This window comes from Molothrus ater, chromosome Z, assembly GCF_012460135.2.
Source record: "Molothrus ater isolate BHLD 08-10-18 breed brown headed cowbird chromosome Z, BPBGC_Mater_1.1, whole genome shotgun sequence".
NCBI lineage: Eukaryota > Metazoa > Chordata > Aves > Passeriformes > Icteridae > Molothrus > Molothrus ater.
In genome coordinates, this window is record NC_050511.2 from 25,140,993 (window position 1) to 25,160,833 (window position 19,841).

Below are 19,841 nucleotides of genomic sequence, written 5' to 3' on the forward strand. Positions count from 1 at the left end.
AAGTTATATTTTTCTCTGAAACACAACAAAAACCCAAAAAGCAATAAAAACAACACATTCCTGAAACATTCAAATTATTAGTTAATAGATCCGAAGCTGGTAAATACACTTAAGAGCCATTATAAATTTTATTAATGCTTTTCCTCCTTTCCGTGCTTCATTCCCCCATATAACTGATGGTTTCAGGTAAGTAAAATTAAAATGGCATTGTTTAACCCATTAAACACTTGTACCATGCAAATATCTATTAAACACTCACTGACGATAAAAATTTAACACTCACATGTAGCTCCCTCAAGGCCAGCAGCAAGCAGCTGGCAAGTAAAAATTCTTCCTCGACTTGCAAGTTTTGTGTTAAATTAAGCCACCATGAACTGTTGCTAAAATACAATTCTATTTCTTAAATCCAGTAGGTTACAAACTGACTTATAGCCTACCTAGCTCTAACTTGCAATGCCAGAAATTCACCAAGTCCAAAAGGTTTCATTATGCACAGAAAGTTTTTTTCAGGAGCCAGCTTTTTAACACAGCAAACAGAGGATGCTCTGCAGAAAAGCAAAACATTTTAAGATTGTTTAATATTTAGGACCTGTTGTTTAATATTTTTGTCCCTAATTTTCTGACAAAAAGTCACACCAGAAACTTTGCTTTATATTTTTATTGTATGCCAAAGTTCATTAAAGATGAGTGTTTGCTTGTAGAAGTTACTCAAAAAATGTGTCTAGGCAGAAATTTGTTAGCAATCTGACTTATTTCAAAGCATAGTTTTGTTCAATCGGGCCACAAAAATAATAGTGTACAAGCAGTAACTAAGGAGCTGTAGATTCAAGGAGTTTCCAAATACCACAGATCTTGAGATCTCATCAGGAAATAAATCAAGGCAGTCACAATATAAAATAGCAGCTCCATATAGCTTTTTCAAGTTTTAATTTTATTCAGGAGGTGACAGTTCAGTTTGCCTCATTCTTCGAAGCTTCATCGAAGTTTTCAACAAGATCTAGAAAAAGATTGTTGGAATTAAAAGTTTGACCCACTTCCCCTCTGCCGAACATTTTCGGTTTGAATTTTTTCCTAAGTCCAACTTCATCTCAAGTTTTTACCATAAAAACTTTCAGCTTGTAAAATACAGAGCAAATATTGCTCAACCAAAGAAATTTTGGACAGTTCGTTAAAAAGCACAATTCTAAAAGCATTTAGCTTCACTATAACAACTGGGCAGTGATTCTGACAAGGTAGTTTCTCATGAAATATTAAATAATGATCTTAGTCACAACTATCAATTCAACACAGGACCAAAATGCTAGCTTAAACTGCAAAGTCTCTCACAGTATCTGAAATTAATGAAATAATCTGCCCACAAAAATTCTGTGACAAGTCGCTAGACATCATTCTTACTATCCCTGGTCTGATCTAATGCTATGTTTAAGATCTCTCAGCAAAATTCACTTTCTTCTCCTCCACTGCATGTTTGTTCTCACCTGGAACTTCATCGTCATCATCTTCACCAGTGGCAAGTGGCGCTTTTCCATCCACAGCTGCAAGAGCAAGTAGTTCAAAAGCTTCATTCAAGCTCATCATAGGCATTTTGAGTTACTGTTTAGCTTTATGTTTTTTGAAAACATTATCAAAGATTCTGGGCCAAGCTGCAATGCTTTATCTAATGTTGGAAGTTTACATTCCCTTTTTTACTGATAATGCTCAAACAGCCCAGTAGTAAAATTAGAAGATGCATGCTAAACAGCATACTAGTCACCATCTTGTACAAAGATATTGAGTACTCTGCACAACAATAACTTCCAAATACAAGTGGAGATTGATTTTACAAGTTTTTCCTAAAAGCAGGTTAGTTTATGGACTACCACATGGCTCTTAAATTTACATAATTTATATCACCAAGTTTTAAGGACTAGAAAGGATCTTATTATCCCACACATCCAAAGAAAGCTGAGGTGTAATTGTGAAGTTGCAGGCAGACACGAGTAGAAGTACTTAAAAGGTATTACTGTTCTCTGGCAAAGTCAAAGGAATATGGAACTGGGTGCACAATTTTACACTCCTTAGGTGGTTTAGGCAACCTAGTGTTCTAGTCCACATGTTTGCTGACTCAGTAATTTCTTTAACCATTCCTATTGCATTTGATAGAGGTAGTGAGATTTAACCATCTCCATTGTAGCAGATCAGTGAGCATCTGCTGAACTGGGAGAAGTACAATGCTACAAACAGATATCTCAAGTGTCTGAGTATAGAGAATAAGAATACTCTACAACTATTCTTAGCTGTACTGTCACATTGTCTCTTACTCTCTACTACCTTAGCATTATTCTAATTAATCCTTCTCAGTTTTTAAGAAAAATGTGAGGAAAAAGATGGTTTCTTACTAGATCTGTACATTAATTTCTAGAGAACCAGAACTGATAAATAAACTTTGTTTTGAAAGGACTTGGAACAAGGACATCACTGACCTTCATTTGTTTTTTTTAAGAAGCAGAAAGTTGTTAAATCTTAAGTGCATCTTAAGATTAAAAACAACATTTGAAAAGCAAACCATGTCATTTTGTCCTAAACTACCTGCATTCTCTCTCATCCCCAAGACCAGTCCAAGTTTACCTTAGCATCTGCAATCATCACAGATGCTTCACTCATTGATGTTAGGCTTCCAAACCTAGCTGACAACGCTGAACAGAAAGTTTTGTCCAACTAGTTCTGGCATCCACTCTTAGTGGAAAGAAATAGCCATTTATTAGAACATAAAAAGTAATCACTTCAAACAAGCTTCTCTCCTTCTAAAACTCCGCATTTTAGCTTAGTATATAGCCTCTTATAACTGGCTTCTCATTGTTATCAGAAAACAGAACTTCAGCAATCATTCTAAATCCTTCCAAGTACTCTTTTCTTTCAAGCTCTATTACTATCATACAGGTGACATTAGAAGAAAGGATCTGAGGATCATGATAAAGAACACTTTACTCCATATCTTGAGGACTACTTCTAGCAAAATTTTTTCAGGCTGTTCCATATATTTAAAGGAATGGGCTTAAGATATTTCAGGAAGTAGAAGACTGTACACACAGGACACGAGGAATGTTCCCAATGTCAACAAGTCTTTCACTCCTGATTTTCATCCTGTAGCAACAGCACCTTTATCAAACACTACATATTTAAGTCCTTACTATACTTTTGCCAGTTTTAGAAGGAACAAATGTTCATACTGTTCTACTATTTAAAGTATGGAATAGAAAGTTGGTGTATCTAGCTTAACACTCATATCAGCCCTGTTCTCTATAATGTTTTACACATACTGAAATTATAATGTACTTCCTTATAAATACCCTGTAATTTCTTCCTAGTTATCAAAAAGCCCATGGAGCAATACTTTCACCACACATGTGAGGGAGAAAAGCAATCACAAGATATCTGTTACATCTCTCTCCCCATTACTTACATTTCCATTCCAAGTGTCAAGAGATATACTCAAGCTTATCCTTCTCTAAAACCTAACACTTACAGAGTAATTAATTCACCCAGCTATAATGAACAAGATGTGTCAAAATATGGCATATGGCAGCCATATCAAGAAGGAAAGTACCTGAAAATCAAGTCTGGCTACAATTTTCCAGTGCTAACCCAGCTACAAGACACATTAACAGGTGACTTCGCTTGACTGAGTCATGCTTGCCATTGGGTTTGAGCTATAAATCAAATTGATTTTAAAGTGTTTGGTTTCTTTATAAGGATTTTATAACATGCTTGCAGACAACAAGAGTGCAGGGAATGTCACTGCTGCTACAGAAACAAGCTTCATGTCAGCTGCCAGCATGAAACACATTCAAGTTTCAACCTACATTGCTTGGGTAGGGCTTCTGCCAATCTCCTGAGGCTGGTCAGACTGTCAGCTCCGAGCTGGTTGAGGATGCTAGGCAGCATTTCTGTCAGCTGCTTTGTCTCAGCATGGCCGGTGATAGTGAAAGTGTTAGCAGCCAGAGATGCCTGAACTTTTGGGTTATTGAAGTGAATGACTGTTCCTTGATTGGTAAACATGTTTACCTGCAAGAAAAAAAAAAATCCAGTATTTGAAGCAGTCAAACAGGATTTTTCAATTTAACAGAAAATAAAAATTCTTAAAGCTCCAGGAAGACCTATTGATCATCTACATACAAGATTAGGAGCTATGTTTTTACCAGAAAATTTATTTTAATGCATATTCTATTTAATACATTTTCTATTTTCTATACTATTTCTATTTTCTATTTAAATATATATTTTTTTCTTTGAAGCAATTACCTCTTCAATTCCAGAAATATTGTTGACTCCCAGTTTCTTCAACGAAAACTGAAGTTTTTTATCATCTGCTGTAGCCGTTCTATGAACAACCTTCTTCTTTCTGCGGGCAGTACCCTTTGCAAAAAAAAAAAAAAAAGACAAGATAAAGCTTAAGTAGTTCTCACTTAACTCTAATCCTAAAGGCAGTATAACTACTTTACAATCTCTACAAATCAACTTAACATACTGCACCTGTTTCACTGCATGTAACCCTGCTGCCCAACTGCACTGCAGCAGTTTTTTTCTTTGCAGTAAGGCAAGATTTGCACATGTAGGAGAAGCATAAAGTTTTAGGAAGCAATGCTATCAGAGAGTATTTATTCCACAAACGTCATAGTTTACTGCAACATCTTAGAAAAGGGGAGTTGCAAATTTACCCTTGTTAACCCAAGTCATCACAAGACATAAAACTGAAGAATGAACAGTTTCAAGCAATTTCCAAAAGTTATTAGATTTTCCTTAGATTACAGCCAAATTTTGGTAAAAATCAGAGATCATAAGGCTATGTACACATCATTAATAAATGAAAAGAAAAAAGCCAAATAAATGATAATAGAAAAGCCAAAATACTCCATTTTAATTCTAAATAGCCATCTTTCATCTGATAGATTTACATTTTTGAAGAATGCCTACTTTTCGAAAATATTTCATAAATACATTTTAAATACTACTTCTGGTGTTCTAGACCAACCCTGTTTAAAAACCAAACAAGTAAAGGTTAAGTTGCCCTACAGATCCAAAGCTCTAGACTTCTCCAGGGAAGTAAAAGTTCCATATTAGAATACATCTATTTATATGAAAAAGCAGAAAATGTAATTCTCCAATTGCTTGCACAAGGGTTCAGGAAAATCTGATATAAAATGTCTGAAAAAAGTGAAACTAAGCTTGTTTTTGACATAATGTAACTACTAATCGAAGTCCTCCCACGTGGGCTGCTCATCTACCACGTGCTAATAAGAAGAGAATGTGTTGCTGCCTAGCTGCGTAAATAGCTGCAATTCCTTCTCAGTTTACTGTCAGAAGTTTAAAAGTTGGATGGACAGTAACAAATCTAACATAACTCTGTTACCAACAATGAGGAACATTAGTGACAAATTCATATGAAACCAACACTTGGAAGACGACCACTCAAACATTTAAGTTTTTGTCTATAAAACTTGATATTCACACCCTGCTACGGTTGGGTTAGCACACACAGTGGTTTGGAAACTGCTAAAAGTAATAGAATTGCTTTATTTTAGTGGCTTGTCTACCTAAGAATTGAGCTAGATAAGGCATATGCTAAGTCCCTCTGGACAACAAAATTCTGAGTAAATTTCAGAACTTGACATCTTGAATCAAGGAATATGGAGGAATATGTACCTCCTTCACACTCAGTTTACATGGCAACAATATAATAAAGATATCAGGAATAATTTCCCATTATAAAAAATAATAATATAGCAGGTTCAGGCATTTCACAGGCCAATTTTAAATTAAATTACCATTCTAAGCTTTGCATAATGTCTATAAAAGCCCTATATTGATCAGCAAGCTGCAAGAACTGCAATCTGAATGCATGCTCTCACATGACAGACATTAAAAGCCTCTATAGTCAATAAACACACACTGGTTAACATGCGTACAATCAGCAAAATAATACAGGAGTTCTCTAATTAACCATTAGCATATACCAAGAATATGCAAAAATTACCAAGGTTGTTAATTACTACATAAACCCTGTTTTAGGTTGCCTAAATCTCCAGCAATTGGGAAAAAGAAAACGTAAAAAAGCCCCAAACACTGGAATGAAAGCTCCTGGAAATTCTGTCAGCAAGAGTTCTGTTGAATAATTTGTAATCTAGAACATTGTGTATACTCCCTCAGGTACGAAAGATTCCTGAAAAATTCCTGAATTAAGACTGACACTGAAATGAAAATGTTTACTGTCATATTAAACATACTTTTTAAAACATACTTGTTTACTATCATATTAAACATACTTTCCTCACGTTATAAGTAAACACACAACACAAATACACAAATATTCAGATATAACAAAATGAAGTTTTTCTTATTCTATTAGCCTGCAATTTAAAAAGTATGATAATATATTGAATTTTCAACTTTGTGCAGAAAGGCAAAAAACTGCCTCGAGCACCCTAAGTATTTCTGACGAACCAGTAACATAAGATCTCTAAGATCTGTTATGAAAACTATACCCAACCTCACCTGCTGTAAGTTATGCTCACTTTAAATCCCACACGTTTTCTAAAGCAGCCCACAGAATTAGCACGGGATGGCTGCAAAATGACTATCATGACCATCTACTTCCAACCTTTCTGCCATGGGCAGGGACAACTCTAACTGGACCAAGGTACTCAAGAGTCCCATCCAACCTAGCCTTTAACACCCCCAGGGATGTGACATCCACAGCCTCTCTGGGAAACTTGTTCCAGTGCCTGACCAGCCTCACAGTAAACAATTTTTTCCTAATATCCAGTCTAAACCTACTTTCAAGTTAAACCCATTCCCCCTTGACATGCTACAACATGCTCTTGTAAATAGTCTTGATGCATCTTTCCTGTAGGCTCCCTTCAGGAACTAAGAGGCCACAATTAGGCCCCAATGCCTCCTCTTTTGCAGGCTGACCAGTCCCAATTCTCTCAGACTGTTGTAACATGAGAGGAGCTCCAGCCCTCTGATCAACTTGCTGTCCTTTCTCTGGACGCCCTCCAGCAGGTCCCTGTCCTTCCTGTGCTGGGAGCCCAGAGCTGATGCAGCCCTGCAGGTGGGGTCTCAGCAGGGCAGGGCAGAGGGGCCGAATCCCCTCCCTGGCCCTGCTGCCCACACTGCTCTGGATGCAGCCCAGGACACGTGTGGCTCTCTGGGCTGGGAGTGCCCATGGCTGGGTCATGTCCAGCCTCAGCCACCAGCACCCCCAATTCCTTCTGGGCAGGGCTGCTGGGATCTGTTCATCCCCAGCCTGTGCTGGTACCAGGGCTGCTCTGACCCATGTGCAGCACCTTGCACATGACCTTGCTGATTATTAGATTCCCATTCACCGTAACACAGAATATTAAATCTGCTGTAACAAAACATACACAGAGAGAAACGCCTGGAGATTCAACTACTGCATATTGGACCTACAAAAGTGACTTCAGAGGGCCCTGGAAGAGCACAGATTCCCTTGAGGACAGTCCAGCCAAGCTGAGAGCGCTCAGGGCTGCTCCACACACCCGTTTCCGGGACCCCTTGTGCCAGGCCCGACATACGGGCGGGGACACGCAATCCCGACGGCAGCGCAGGGAGGCGGCTCCTACCTTGCCACCGATGCGCACTTGGGCCTGAAGCTTGGCCAGCTTCTCCTGGTTCATGATGGTCTCCTTCATCTGCGAGAACAACAAGAGTGGGTGTGGGAACACAGGTGGGGGCACGTGGGCGCAGGGGACTCTGCAGCCGCCCCTGACACACACCCACACATGGCACGGGGGCAGCCCCGCCCCGCCAGCGGGCCGGAGCGCTCTCCGATCGCGGGCAGAGCCGCCGAGCCCAGCCGAGCCTCCCCGCCGGGCCCGGCCCGTAACTGCTGTCCCTTTCTCCAACCACCACCGCCGCCGCCCACCGCCCCCTGCCGAGTCACGCTCCCCTCCCGGCCGCCCCCCGTCGCCCCCGCGGTACCTCGGCGAGCGGAGGGGCGCGGAGCGCGGCTGGAGGCGGCGGGCAGGAGGCGGGCCGGGATCCGCACGCGGGCACAGCGAGATGGCGGCCGGAAGGAAGGACCTGCGCGCCGGGCCGCGCGTGCGCCGCGCCGGGGCCCGCAGGGGGCGCCCCTCGGGGCGGGCCGTGGAATCCCGGAGTTTGTTGACTTGGGAAAGACCTGCGGCGTGGTTGGCACCCCGTGCCACGGCCAGTCTTTCCTTAGACAACTTCAGGAATAGTGACTCTAGCATCTCCCTGCGGAGCCCGCTCCAATATCTTGTCAGGCTTTCTGTGAAGAAATTCCTCTTGATGCACCTCCTCTCAGGTCGTTGTAGAGAGTGATAAAGTCACCCCTCAGTCTCCTCCAAGCTAAACATCCCCAGCTCCCTCAGCTGTTCCCCATAAGACTTGTTCTCCAGACCCTTCACCAGCTTTGTTGGCCGCCTCTGGTCTTCTGCCAGCACCTCAATGTCCTCCTCCTAGTGAAGGGCCAAGGACTGGGCACAGCACTGGACACGTGGCCTCACCAGTACAAGGGGACGAGGCCTGTCCTGGTCCTGCTGGCCACACTATTGCTGATCCAGACCAGGATGCCATTGGCCTTCTTGGCCACCTGGACACATCCTGGCTCATGTTTGGATCAGCACCCCCAGGTCCATTTCCTGTGGGCAGCTTTCCAGCCACTCTGCCCCAGCCTCTGGCACTGCCTGGGGTTGTTTTGGCAATGGGCAGGACCCAGCACTCACCATGCCTGCCCTGACCATGCCTCAGATTACCATGCCTTACTCACTTTGCTGCCCTCTTACCCACCCTGCTACCTGCAGCCTTGCCAGGGAAGTTCCCCGCCACAGGCTTGACATCCATGGTCTGGCATCACAGAGTCACAGAAGCATTGGGATTGGAAGGGACCTCTGGAGATCATCCAGTGCAATGCCCTTGCTAAGTCAGGAGCACCCAGAGCAGGTGACACAGGAACATATCCAGGTGGGTTTTGAATAGTTCCAGAGAGAGACATTCCATATATTCCCTGGGCAGCCTGTTCCAGTGCTTGGCCACCCTCAACATATAGAAATTATCTCTCATGTTGTGGGGGAATTTCTTGTGTTTTAACTTATGGCCATTGCTCCTCGTCCTGTCACTGCGCACAACTGAAAAGAGTCTGGCACCATCCTCTTGACACCTGCCTTTGAGATATTTATACGTATTGACAAGATCCCTTCTTAGTCTTCTCTAGACTAAACAGGCCCAGCTCCCACAGTCTGTCATAAGAGAGGTGCCTCAGCAGTTGTGCTTGTGTGGCTGGACCCTCTTCAGTAGTTCCTTGTCTTTCTTGTACTGAGGAGTCCAGAACTGGATGTGGTGCTCCAGATGTGACCTCACTAATTATGTGTTTATTATTTTTCATGCTAGAAAACACGTGAGCATTATGTTTCTTTCTCCTTTTTTTAGTGCAGGCCCCCTCTCAAAGCCCATGGCTGTGCTTCTCCCAGCTGTCCCCAACAACTTGCCTCCTTCCTCCCAGCTGGCCAGTGCAGAGCTCTGTGGTGGGGCCCCTTAAGTGAACCAATCCCCAATGCCCCCAGCTGCCCCTGCCCAGCCAAACTACTGAGATTCTTCTGTCACCGCTGCCTGTGTAACAGCCCTTGTTCTTTTTATTTCTTCCTCCTGCGTGTTTTTCCCTGTGGCTTTTCCTCCTCTGTTATGTTATTGTAATTTATAAACTATCCACATGCGGCTGCTTGCTGCTGGTCACAGAGGGCACACACTGTCTGTGTGCCTTTACTGGATCCCTCAGAGATGTTTCCCTGTAGCTGTTTTCCCTCACTGAGGCCTTAATCTACCCTTTTTATGTATTGCCAGTCTTTGTGTTTTCAGAGTCCTATTCTGAGAGCCAAACACACACACCTCCCAGGCCCTAACTCACACAGTTGCTGCTGCCTTTGAGTATATGTAAACCTTGTTCCTCAGTTTGCATTTCTGAGGCAGAGATCATTCACAGTCTACAATTTCAGTCTCCCACAAGTTTGCCACTGTGTTGGAGTTTACTCTGACGAGTGTGACTAATCTCACAGCCGTGGGGAACGTGCATGTCTGGCTCTAGCAGAAGGCAAAGCAGTCCTTGCAGGAGCTGTGCTGCACAGCAGAGGGCAGGAGCAGATTTGTGGGGGAAGAAGCCTGGCATTCTCATCAGTGCTACAGGTGCTCACAGAGTGATGCAAGAGAGGAGGAGCCTTGTTGCTCTATGGTCCCAGTCACAACCTCAGCTGAGCTTGATGAGCCTACTGGGACCAGTAGAAACACCGCTGACCTTGCCTTCTCACCCTGTATTTTTATGCCTTTTATACTGATTCTTCTCTGGAATATCCTCAGTTAACTATTCTCTTTGGTCTTGTTTCTGTAAGACTATGTTAATAATTAATCTATCCTTCTTCATTGATTAACATTGTCTCCCTTGTTACTAATCCCCAGAGCCAAGATTTTGCCGAGGCACTACTTTTTATGTGTCTGTGAATTTAGTTTGCTCTTACATTATCTTTTCACTACACCATAGCTGAGTGATAATTTGTACAAAAGATATTGATCCTCTTAAAATTGAGGCCTTTGTAATTAGTGAAAATTAATGATAATCCCAAGATGACTCCATCTGGTGGGGGTAGAAATTCTCAGAGGGATGATGATTCAAAAGGCGCTGCTGAAGAGCAGCAGCCTCTGTGCCTCCCACCAGGTGAATCACAGATGAAAATTAGGGGATGATCAAACAACTATAAAAGATGGTGGGGGAACCTCCAAAAATATGGTTCACTGTATCTAAGAAAAGATGGCGGGGGAAGCTCATATTATTTACCTGAACTAGCAACCCCAATATATCATTCAGAAGGAGGGGGAAAAAGCAGATTTAGGAGAAGGGGGTGTTTGGGGAAGACAGAGTTTCTTAGGAACTAAAAAGAAAGCTTATAAATTTATTGCAGGATGAAACTGCCAATGTACCTGCAGAAAAAGTGAAGAGAGCCAAGATGAAAAAACACAGAACAAACCTGAGTTTGTAACAAATTGGCTTCAGATTTTTTACACTCTGCCATCCATATATGTGTAATAGTCTAGAATTGCTAGGCCAAATGATGATTACAAGCAAACAAGCAAAATATTTTATTAGACTAAAATACTGAAGTGAAAATGAATCACAGAAAGATTATTCCAAGATAGAAACTGTAGAAAATGCTGTTACGGCTGGCATTTTAGGATCAACTGGTCTAGAGATATGATCTCGCATGCCCTCATGTGAGATTTTTGAAGACAAACTATGATGAAAACCACATCGCTGAGTTGTATCAGGACAAAAAGTGATTCAAAAGTGGCAGTTCAGGGGCTCTAAGATTTGGTTACATTTCATGGATCAAACAGGAGACCTTCAAAAAACAAACTTTACATCTGAGAAAAAGTATTTTAGCATGCTAAAATAGTATTAGCTTGTTTTCTTCAGTTTTTCTTTTGTAATTCCATAATGGGAAACATAAACCTAAACCTGGATTTAGTAGTAGCTGAAGAACTTCTATGAGAAATGAAGCAGATCCAAGGGCTGTACCACTGAGAGGGATCCTGAGCTCAGTAAACACCTTTTCAGTTCTGAAAAAGGGTGAAAGTCGTGACCTCAAAAACATCGAAGCATATACATTGCTAAAGGAAAGTTCATTAGCTACAGCAAAACAGCATAGGAATGGAGGAAGATCATTAAAATGGTTACTTAGAAAAATTGTTTCCTAAATTATATGGAAGTTTAAAGGCAGAAGAATGACATTTGTTCTCAAAATGGTAGTGGAAAAGCTCTCCTAATAGTCATGGCCAGTGCTGCATAAGTAATAACAGGGCATGTTGAGGAAAGGTGCTAGTATCATATTGAGAGAACTAATCACAGATTCGAATCATAAGTGATCAGGCTATAGCGAAGCAATATTTGTCTTGATTATCTGGAACAACAAGACAAAAAAACATGGCTTTAGGCAGTGAAGGAAATCTGATATTTAAAATTTCATTTGGAAACATTTGTTCAGAAGAATGCTGTATTTAACTGCAGGACATAAGGGGAAAAGTATTAAGTAATTTTGAAAATACCCATGTGTGTTTATGGAGGAAAATAGCAGCATTATGTAGTAGAGAACCAAAAATGTTGAGAGAGAGAGATGAATGGAAAAGAAACCATCTCCAGATATCTAGACATTAGACTCATTGAAGAATTAGAAATTTTTTAAGGGATGTAAAATATAAGAGCCCAGAAAGATTCAACCTAAGTCTGGTGCTGTTTCCATCTCATGTGTTACCATCTTGTATCATGTGCCACAGAGTTGATCTGTAATAGACTTAGTGTCAAGGAAGAGAGGCTGCTGCCCAGAAAACAGTGTCCTTTTCTCACCAGGACTGTAGTTTTTAAACTCAGCAACCCAAAATACCTGGGCTTCAAACCATATCACAGGCTTTTTACAACTTCCAGGATGCCTCTCCCTGTAACACCCTGCAGAGTCCTACTAGGGAGTAGTTGGAGAAGGGCTACATCAAGAATCCCCTGCCTTCACTGTACATGGTTCAACTGGGCTTTGCAGGATATTTGGGAATTTGAGTTAATAAGACTGCTAAAAGCTCACCAAGAAAGGCTTGCCTGTTAGTATTAGTCAATAGCAAATACCTTGCTAGAAAATAAGTAAGAGGTAGAAGTCACTATGTCCTTTATTGGCTATGCATGAAAAAGGTGATACCTTAAATTTATGCATGGATATTACAGACTTAGACAAACTGTTTATTCCTAAAGACATCCTATACACAGAATTCAAGAGAACTTGGATCCTTCAAGCCATGATCACAGAAATATTTTGACCTCTGCTAAGACAGTGGTCTTTGTATTGTCTTTAATCATTAACACAAATCAAGACATTGTTCAGACAACATGACCCAACACACAGATGTAAATGTGTAATGTATCACATTTAGCCCAGGATGAATCAGGACTAAGTTTGACCCACTTTAGAAGTATAGGTGCCATCATGCAACCTTTGATTAATGCCTTGACAGCTCCAAAATTTTTATTCATTCTGGATTTACTTGATTTTCTAGACCTCCTGGTCCAGCTGGTGCTCGGCAGGAGTGGTGAGCATGCATGGCAAGAGGTGGAAAGGCTGAACAAGGCAAGGGCCTTCCTTTTTCTGCAACAGCTAGCTGCTATTTCTGCTCAAGTCCTGGCAGGAACCCATTACCCACTTAGTGCTAGATGGAAAAACTGATCTTTTTCTTTGATCACAATACAGCTTATCCCCAAGGATTTCTAAGTGGACAAAGAATATACCTGCCAATATTCACTGAATTAATGAATGAGTTTGTACTCCTTTGGGGCTTACTTCCAACTCTACAGAATGAAATAGAAAATATCTCAAATATTTGAGACTCTAATTATGGGATCTCCCTCCTAGTTTGCTAAAGCTTGTTTACAACAAAAAAAAAAAAAATAAGGGCTGATGTGGAAAATGGTAGAAAGCTTTTCAGTAGTTGGTGAAGTTATGGAATTAAAGGTAACCTAAACAAGCACGATTTGTTCACGTGAAAAGTACTCTGCTATATCAGCTCCAGCAGCCAGTGCTTAATTTTGTAAATCTGATATCCTTCCACCAGCATGGGAAATAGTTACTGGTTTTAAGGGATAGAAATAATAAGCTGAAATTAAAACTGGCAAAGCAAATTTAAGCATCTCATGCTATTTTGAAGGACTATTAAGAAAATAATAGGGGTGAGATGAACAAGAAAAAAGGTGGATAGAATGACAAAGATTGTCAGGAATACATAATTACTTCTGTGCTACTCCAGTGATTCTGAAGGAGAACTCCTCAGCATGTAAAAAAGGTGACCAATGAAAAAATTTGTCATAGAATCTATGCAGTCATGAACATCAGGAAGAAAGTGTTTAACACTTGTTCCTTGTCTCTTCCATGACAAAATGGGGGCGCGTCACATTTAAATGAGCAGATGACTTGCATAAAGCAAATTAAAAGAGACACTTCTTACCACTCATGGTTAAAGCTTAGGAGCATTTCACCACAGAATATGTTTAGTGGTGTAAATGTACATGATTTCAAAAAACTACAGGACAAATTCATGGAATAAATTCTCTCACAGGCTGTTAAATTCCAATATTATCTCCACTTTAAAACAAACAAATGAACAGCTTGAAACCCAGATTTCTGGCAGCTAGGAATTAATGTTACACACTTGTCTTGTTCCTATATTCTTCCCTAAACATCTGGTCTTAGCTGATGTTGAAGTCAGTTTATTCTGCTAGATGGGTCTTGGTCTAACCCAGTAAAAATGCTTCTTAAGATCAGAACATCATGAGGACATTAAATCACATTTTACAGAAATTAAAAGTCCAAAGGGCCTTAAAGGTAGTCACTTTCACTTGTCAGAACAAATGTACATGGCCCACAAGTATTATAGAACAAGGAGAAAAAATCCACAAACCAACAAACAAAATAAAACCCCGACAAAATCCAACCCAACCAAACAAATAAACCAAACCAACTTGGTCAAGAAGAAAAAAATGCTTGACAGGAGTAGAGGGGAGATTACCTCCAAGGATGATAAACCCTTTTTCAGCAGTAGACATGGCTGGAACCCCAGATTTTCTTTAGTTTTTCAGGTGACTGCTGCCAATCCTCTCCAATGCATTGTGATCACACATTGTAATCCTGGCCTCCATAGAAGGTTTAAAGGTAGTGTTACCTTCCCCAAAACTGCGTGGCAAGAGTAGGGGAAAATAAACACCCAAAAATGTGAAGATAAAATGGCGGTCACTGTTATACTGGGCAAAGAAGACCCCGTCACTGTCACTGTTATTGTCTCTGTCATGGACACCATCATCTTTTTGCAAGGTCATTGCTGGAGCATTTATTTGTTCTACGAGCAGCTCAGAATTCCATCCAATCTTTGACCCAAGACACAACATTCACAGAAAATGGAAATTATTCAAAAGATGGTTCTATATATTAAGAAAAAGTTCAGTTCTGCAGCTCCAGAAAACTCAGAGCACCTCAGCCAGTGTGCCTGTGTGGCTGCTTGAAAATGCTCTGCATAGTGCACAGGGTAATCTTCAATTTTTAATAAAGACCTGGGCTGCACTGGTAAAATGTGGATGTTCTGTATATGCATGCAGGAATTGTGTGTATAGTATATAACAAAAATTACAATTCATAATAATCTAAAATTTATGATTAATTTTAATATGCCCAAACAAAAAAAGCATAAATCCTAGCTGAGTAACTGTATTTCTCATCCTGCTTCTGTGCAACTGTGGTTTTAGATGTGTGATATATCAGATCATTCACAACTAGCAGGAAACCGTATAATAGAGCCCCCAAGATCCTGGGTCAGTGGTGGTCATTTGGTGGTTGGGTATGTGGGCAGAGAGCTCCGTCACGGAGATGGTAAGGTGGTCCAGGAAGTTCCAGCCCTTTGCGGTGTGGCTCCAAAATTCTTCTTTAGGGTCTCGGGGTCCCGCTCAGTCGCTGAGCGGGGGGATTCCTGCCCGACCTCTGCTTTGGACAGGGAGGTCACGCCGGGCCCCCTGCCCCGCACACGGTCCCACCGCCGGCGCTCCTTGCCGGTAGATGGCATCCCCCGTCCGCGCACAGCAATGCCCGGAGCGGAGCGGCGCGCAGCGGCACTGACCGCGAGGTGGGAGACAGGGCAAAGCCCGCGGCCCCGCCGCTGGCCGGAATTTACCCAGGGAAATGCCACCCCGATCGGCCACGTCCAGAAAGAGCCGCACCCCAGCCGAGGCTCGCGGGAGCTCGGTGCTGTCGAAGAGCCGCCGGTGTCACACGCTCAGTGAAACACCCGTGCATTCTGCTAGAGGAGGATCGAGGGCAGACCCCGGCTCTTTTGGTTTGTCACTACAGTGGTTCTTCCCTGTGCATTTTTAAACTTCACCGTTCTTCAGACTTTAGAGCATGATTTTTTAAAGACTTTCAAACGTTCAGGATAGGAGAAAATAAAGAATAAAAGGGGGGGGGGGGGGAAGGAAGCAAAAAGATAAAATAGTAACTCTTTGTAAAGACGAGAAACCTCTTGAAGACAAAGAATCCTATCTACCTTTCTTTAGTAACTTCCCGAGGACCTTAAAAACTAATTCGAGGAGAGATTTTATGAACTGTAGGAACTGTAATTCTAAGTGATATCTATTTTTGTGCAGGAAAAAAAAAACAATTTGCTGGATCTAGAGGGTTAGGTTTTTTTCTCTTTATTCCCTCCTAAACCCCCCCCCCCCCCCCCCCCCCCGTTTTGTAACTTTTGGTGGTATTGTCTTGCAGGCGCCTTAGTAGTGAACAAAATGTAAATAGGATTATTTGGAAATAGTAGAAAGGATTATGTTGTAAATCCATGGAACTGGGTTTGAAACAGGGTGGCTTGTAGCTTTGGGTTAGGACAGTGTAGCAACAAACTAAAACGTATTTCGAGAAATTGGATGTGCACGTTGTTTGCAAAGTGTGATTTGATGAATGAGACTTCATGCATCAGTCTGCCCTTCTCAGGACGATTTCTGCCAAAGAAAGAAATGCTCTTTTACTCCCATCCCAGTCGGATCTTGATTGCGATTTATCCTGCCAGAACTGGGAAAGATGGGATTTTTCAAAGCCTTTCTTTTTAAGACCATGGTAATTGCATTTCTGTCCAAATTTCTGGGGGGTTTATTTTGTTTGGGTTCTTTGGTGGAGTTTTTGTCTCTTTTTTTTTTTTTTTTTCCCTGCCAGCCCTTACATAAAGGGGGCCCCGGTCTTCTGTCGTATCATAGATCACCTGAAAAGGGGAGCAGTGCCACTAAATTAGCAAGCAATCCTCTGTCGCTTTCTCAGGGGTTGCTCCTACTTAAGCCAAAGTACCATTATAAAGGCCAGTGAATTTATTTCCTTTACATACAAAGGAGGTAACGCTAATTCTCTGTGTTTCTCATAGTGGAGGGAGTGGAGTGTTTCTCATAATGGAGGGAGCTGCTTCTCTCTCTTTAATAACCATAGCCTTACAATTTGACTGAGGATAGTGGTGTGTTTTGCAGGCTGTTCTTTTAGAGTTTGTGAGGTCGATAGCAAGAGATATTTTATTTCATTCTAAAGTAAATTAAACTCTGGAGAGTGATGGGGGAGAGGTAGGGAAGGATTTCTCTCAACCATTCTGCGAACAGAAGTCTGAAGTTTATTAACTCACCATCTCCCTCTCCTAAGACCCTCCGGAAGGTTTCTGGGAAGATGCTCCTACACTTTGCGACAGACTTCTTCTTTTTTTTTTTTTTTTTCTTCCTGCGGAGGGTCAAGTGTTATCTTTATTTTCCCCCTTTTCCACTAAATATGGCACCGGTCCCCCCGCGGCCCCCCAGAGCCCCTCCTGGATGGGGTGAGGCCGGGAGGGCCCAGACGGTGGCGAGGCGCCCTTCTTGGCCGGGGGGGGGAAGACTCGCCGGGTTCTGACGCTGGGAGCCATGTGATGGCCCCCTCGCTAAAAGGCGGGGAGGAAGGCTGCCCTCCCTGGGACTAAGCCCCAGCCTTTTCACCGTGTTTCCTAAGGCCCAGCAAGCCATCCCCTACGCCCTCCCTCCTCGCCAGCCTCCTCCCCTCTCCTCCTCCCAGGACTAGGCGCGCTCCCTCCTGCCCCGCATCCATTAATGTCTGGGGGCTGAGGTGAGGAGAAAGGGGAAACCGACTTCCAGGAGAGACGGCACAACCTCCCTGCGCCCACAATAACAGATCCCAACCGAAAAAAAAGCGGAAAAGGTCCCCAAAAGGGGGGAAGGGAAGGGAAGGGAAGGGAAAAAAGAGAAAAAAAGAAATCCAAACGGCAGCAAAAAATACCCCGAAACAAAACCCTGACTAGCCGCCGCCTCCGAGCGGGCGGCGGGAGCGCTCCAGAGGCGCGGCAGCGGCGCTGGGGGCCGGCGCGGCTCGGAGCGGCCCGCCTGCCCGTGGCGGCGGCGGGGCGGCTCTCCGCGGAGCGGCGCGGAGGCCTGGCGGCGGCGGGGAAAGCGCCCGCTCGCCCGCCGCGCCGCGCCGACCGCCACCGATGCGCTGCCCCGCCGCCGCGCCATGACCCTTAGCTCGGAGATGTCCGAGGCGTCGACGCTGGCTGAGGAGACCGACATCGATGTGGTGGGCGAGGAAGACGACGAGGAGGACGACGAGGAGCCACGGACCCGCCGCCGCCGCCGCTCCTACGCCGAGGATGAGGAGGAGGACGAGGACGACGACGAGGAAGAGGACGAGGACGATGTGGGCGACCTCCACGCCGCCGCCCTGCTGCCGCGGTCCCCCGTGCGCGGCGGAGGCGTAGGTGGCGGCGGCGGGGCGGGCGGCGGGGACGCTGCCGGTGGCTCTCGGCCCCCCTCGCGGGGTGGCCCGCAGAAGGCGACGGCGGGCGGCGGCGGGGCGGGCGGCGGCGGCGGCGGGGCGGGCAGCGGCGGCGGCAAGAACAGCCTCGTGAAGCCGCCCTACTCCTACATCGCTCTCATCACCATGGCCATCCTGCAGAGCCCCAAGAAGAGGCTGACGCTGAGTGAGATCTGCGAGTTCATCAGCGGGCGCTTTCCTTACTACCGGGAGAAGTTCCCTGCGTGGCAGAACAGTATCCGCCACAACCTCTCCCTCAATGACTGCTTCGTCAAGATCCCCCGGGAGCCCGGCAACCCTGGCAAGGGCAACTACTGGACGCTTGACCCCGAATCCGCCGACATGTTCGACAACGGGAGCTTCCTGCGCCGCCGAAAGCGCTTCAAGCGGCAGCAGCTCCCGGCGCCCGAGCTTCTGCTGCGCGCCGTGGACCCCGCCGCCTTCCTCCCGCAGCCTCCGCCGCAGCCTCCGCAGCAGCCGCCCTGCGCCTACGGACCCTACGGCTGCGGCTACGGTCTCCAGCTCCAGCCTTACCACCCCCACTCCGCCCTCTTCGCCTTCCACCACCCCTCTCCGCCGCCCCGCCAGCCCCCTGCCGCCCCCGGCAGTGCCCCCGGTGCAGCGCTGCCCCCCGCCGCCGCCGCGCCGCCGGGCCCCTTGCTGCCGGCGGCGGAGCTGGCACGGACGCCCTTCGGCTACGCGCACCCGCTGGGCCCGGCGCTGGCGGCCTCGCTGCACTCCGCCAAGCCCGGCAGCGGCGCGGCGCTGGCCCGCTCGCCCTTCTCCATCGAGAGCATCATCGGGGGAAGCCCCGGCCCCGGCCCCGGCGCGGGCAGCAGCTGCGCCTCGCAGTCGACCGCGGCGCCGGGGCTGGCCCGCTCGCTGGGGAGCGCCGGGAGCGGCCTGCCCCCCGCCGCCGCCCTGCCCGCCACCCCCGGCTTCGCGGCACGGATCTCTAACTGTTAAGTGTTTGGGAGTCTTTCCGAAGGTAGGATCTGGGGTATCTCCTTTCTCCGCCGCTCGGACGCCCGGCGGACGCTGCCCGCAGGGGCTGCCTGTCTTTGCGTGGGGATAATTGTGACGGGGCTCGGGGGCCGTCCGCCGCGAGCGACGGACCTCCCGTGACCTTCACTAGTGCAAAGCCAGGTGTAGATCTAGATACTGCATGGGCAGGCGGTCACTACATCGGAAAGTTACTCGCTACTCCTTAAAAAGAAACAAACATGGTGATAAATAATGTCTCTAAACCGCTGAAGTTCAGAGATTCTCAGGTCTAGGAGCTTGAAAACAGTAATGTACAGGAGAAAAAAAAGGCTTGAGGGAGGACAGCAGAGCAATACTTTTTCATTTAGCACACTTGTCTTATGTACTTTTATAAAAGAAAAGATTAACGTGTTTACACAGAAGAAAGTCAAGATTATCATTTCTTAT

At 44.8% G+C, this 19,841-nt stretch overlaps 2 protein-coding genes across 2 annotated transcripts; one reads left to right on the forward strand and one right to left on the reverse strand.

Moving 5' to 3' along the window:
• Positions 1-643: 643 nt before the first annotated feature.
• Positions 644-8,081, reverse strand: BTF3 (basic transcription factor 3). Its single transcript, XM_036403561.2, has 6 exons — positions 7,981-8,081; positions 7,623-7,691; positions 4,282-4,395; positions 3,843-4,044; positions 1,479-1,535; positions 644-997 (listed from the first exon to the last, which is right to left on the reverse strand). The coding sequence occupies exons 2-6, from the start codon at positions 7,689-7,691 to the stop codon at positions 951-953; spliced, it is 489 nt and encodes a 162-aa protein (XP_036259454.1). The 5' UTR covers positions 7,981-8,081; the 3' UTR covers positions 644-950.
• Positions 8,082-18,103: 10,022 nt separating this feature from the next.
• FOXD1 (forkhead box D1) lies at positions 18,104-19,376 on the forward strand. The gene has a single exon (XM_036403357.1). It carries the CDS (start codon positions 18,111-18,113, stop codon positions 19,374-19,376), a length of 1,266 nt encoding a protein of 421 aa, XP_036259250.1. The 5' UTR covers positions 18,104-18,110.
• Positions 19,377-19,841: the final 465 nt, after the last annotated feature.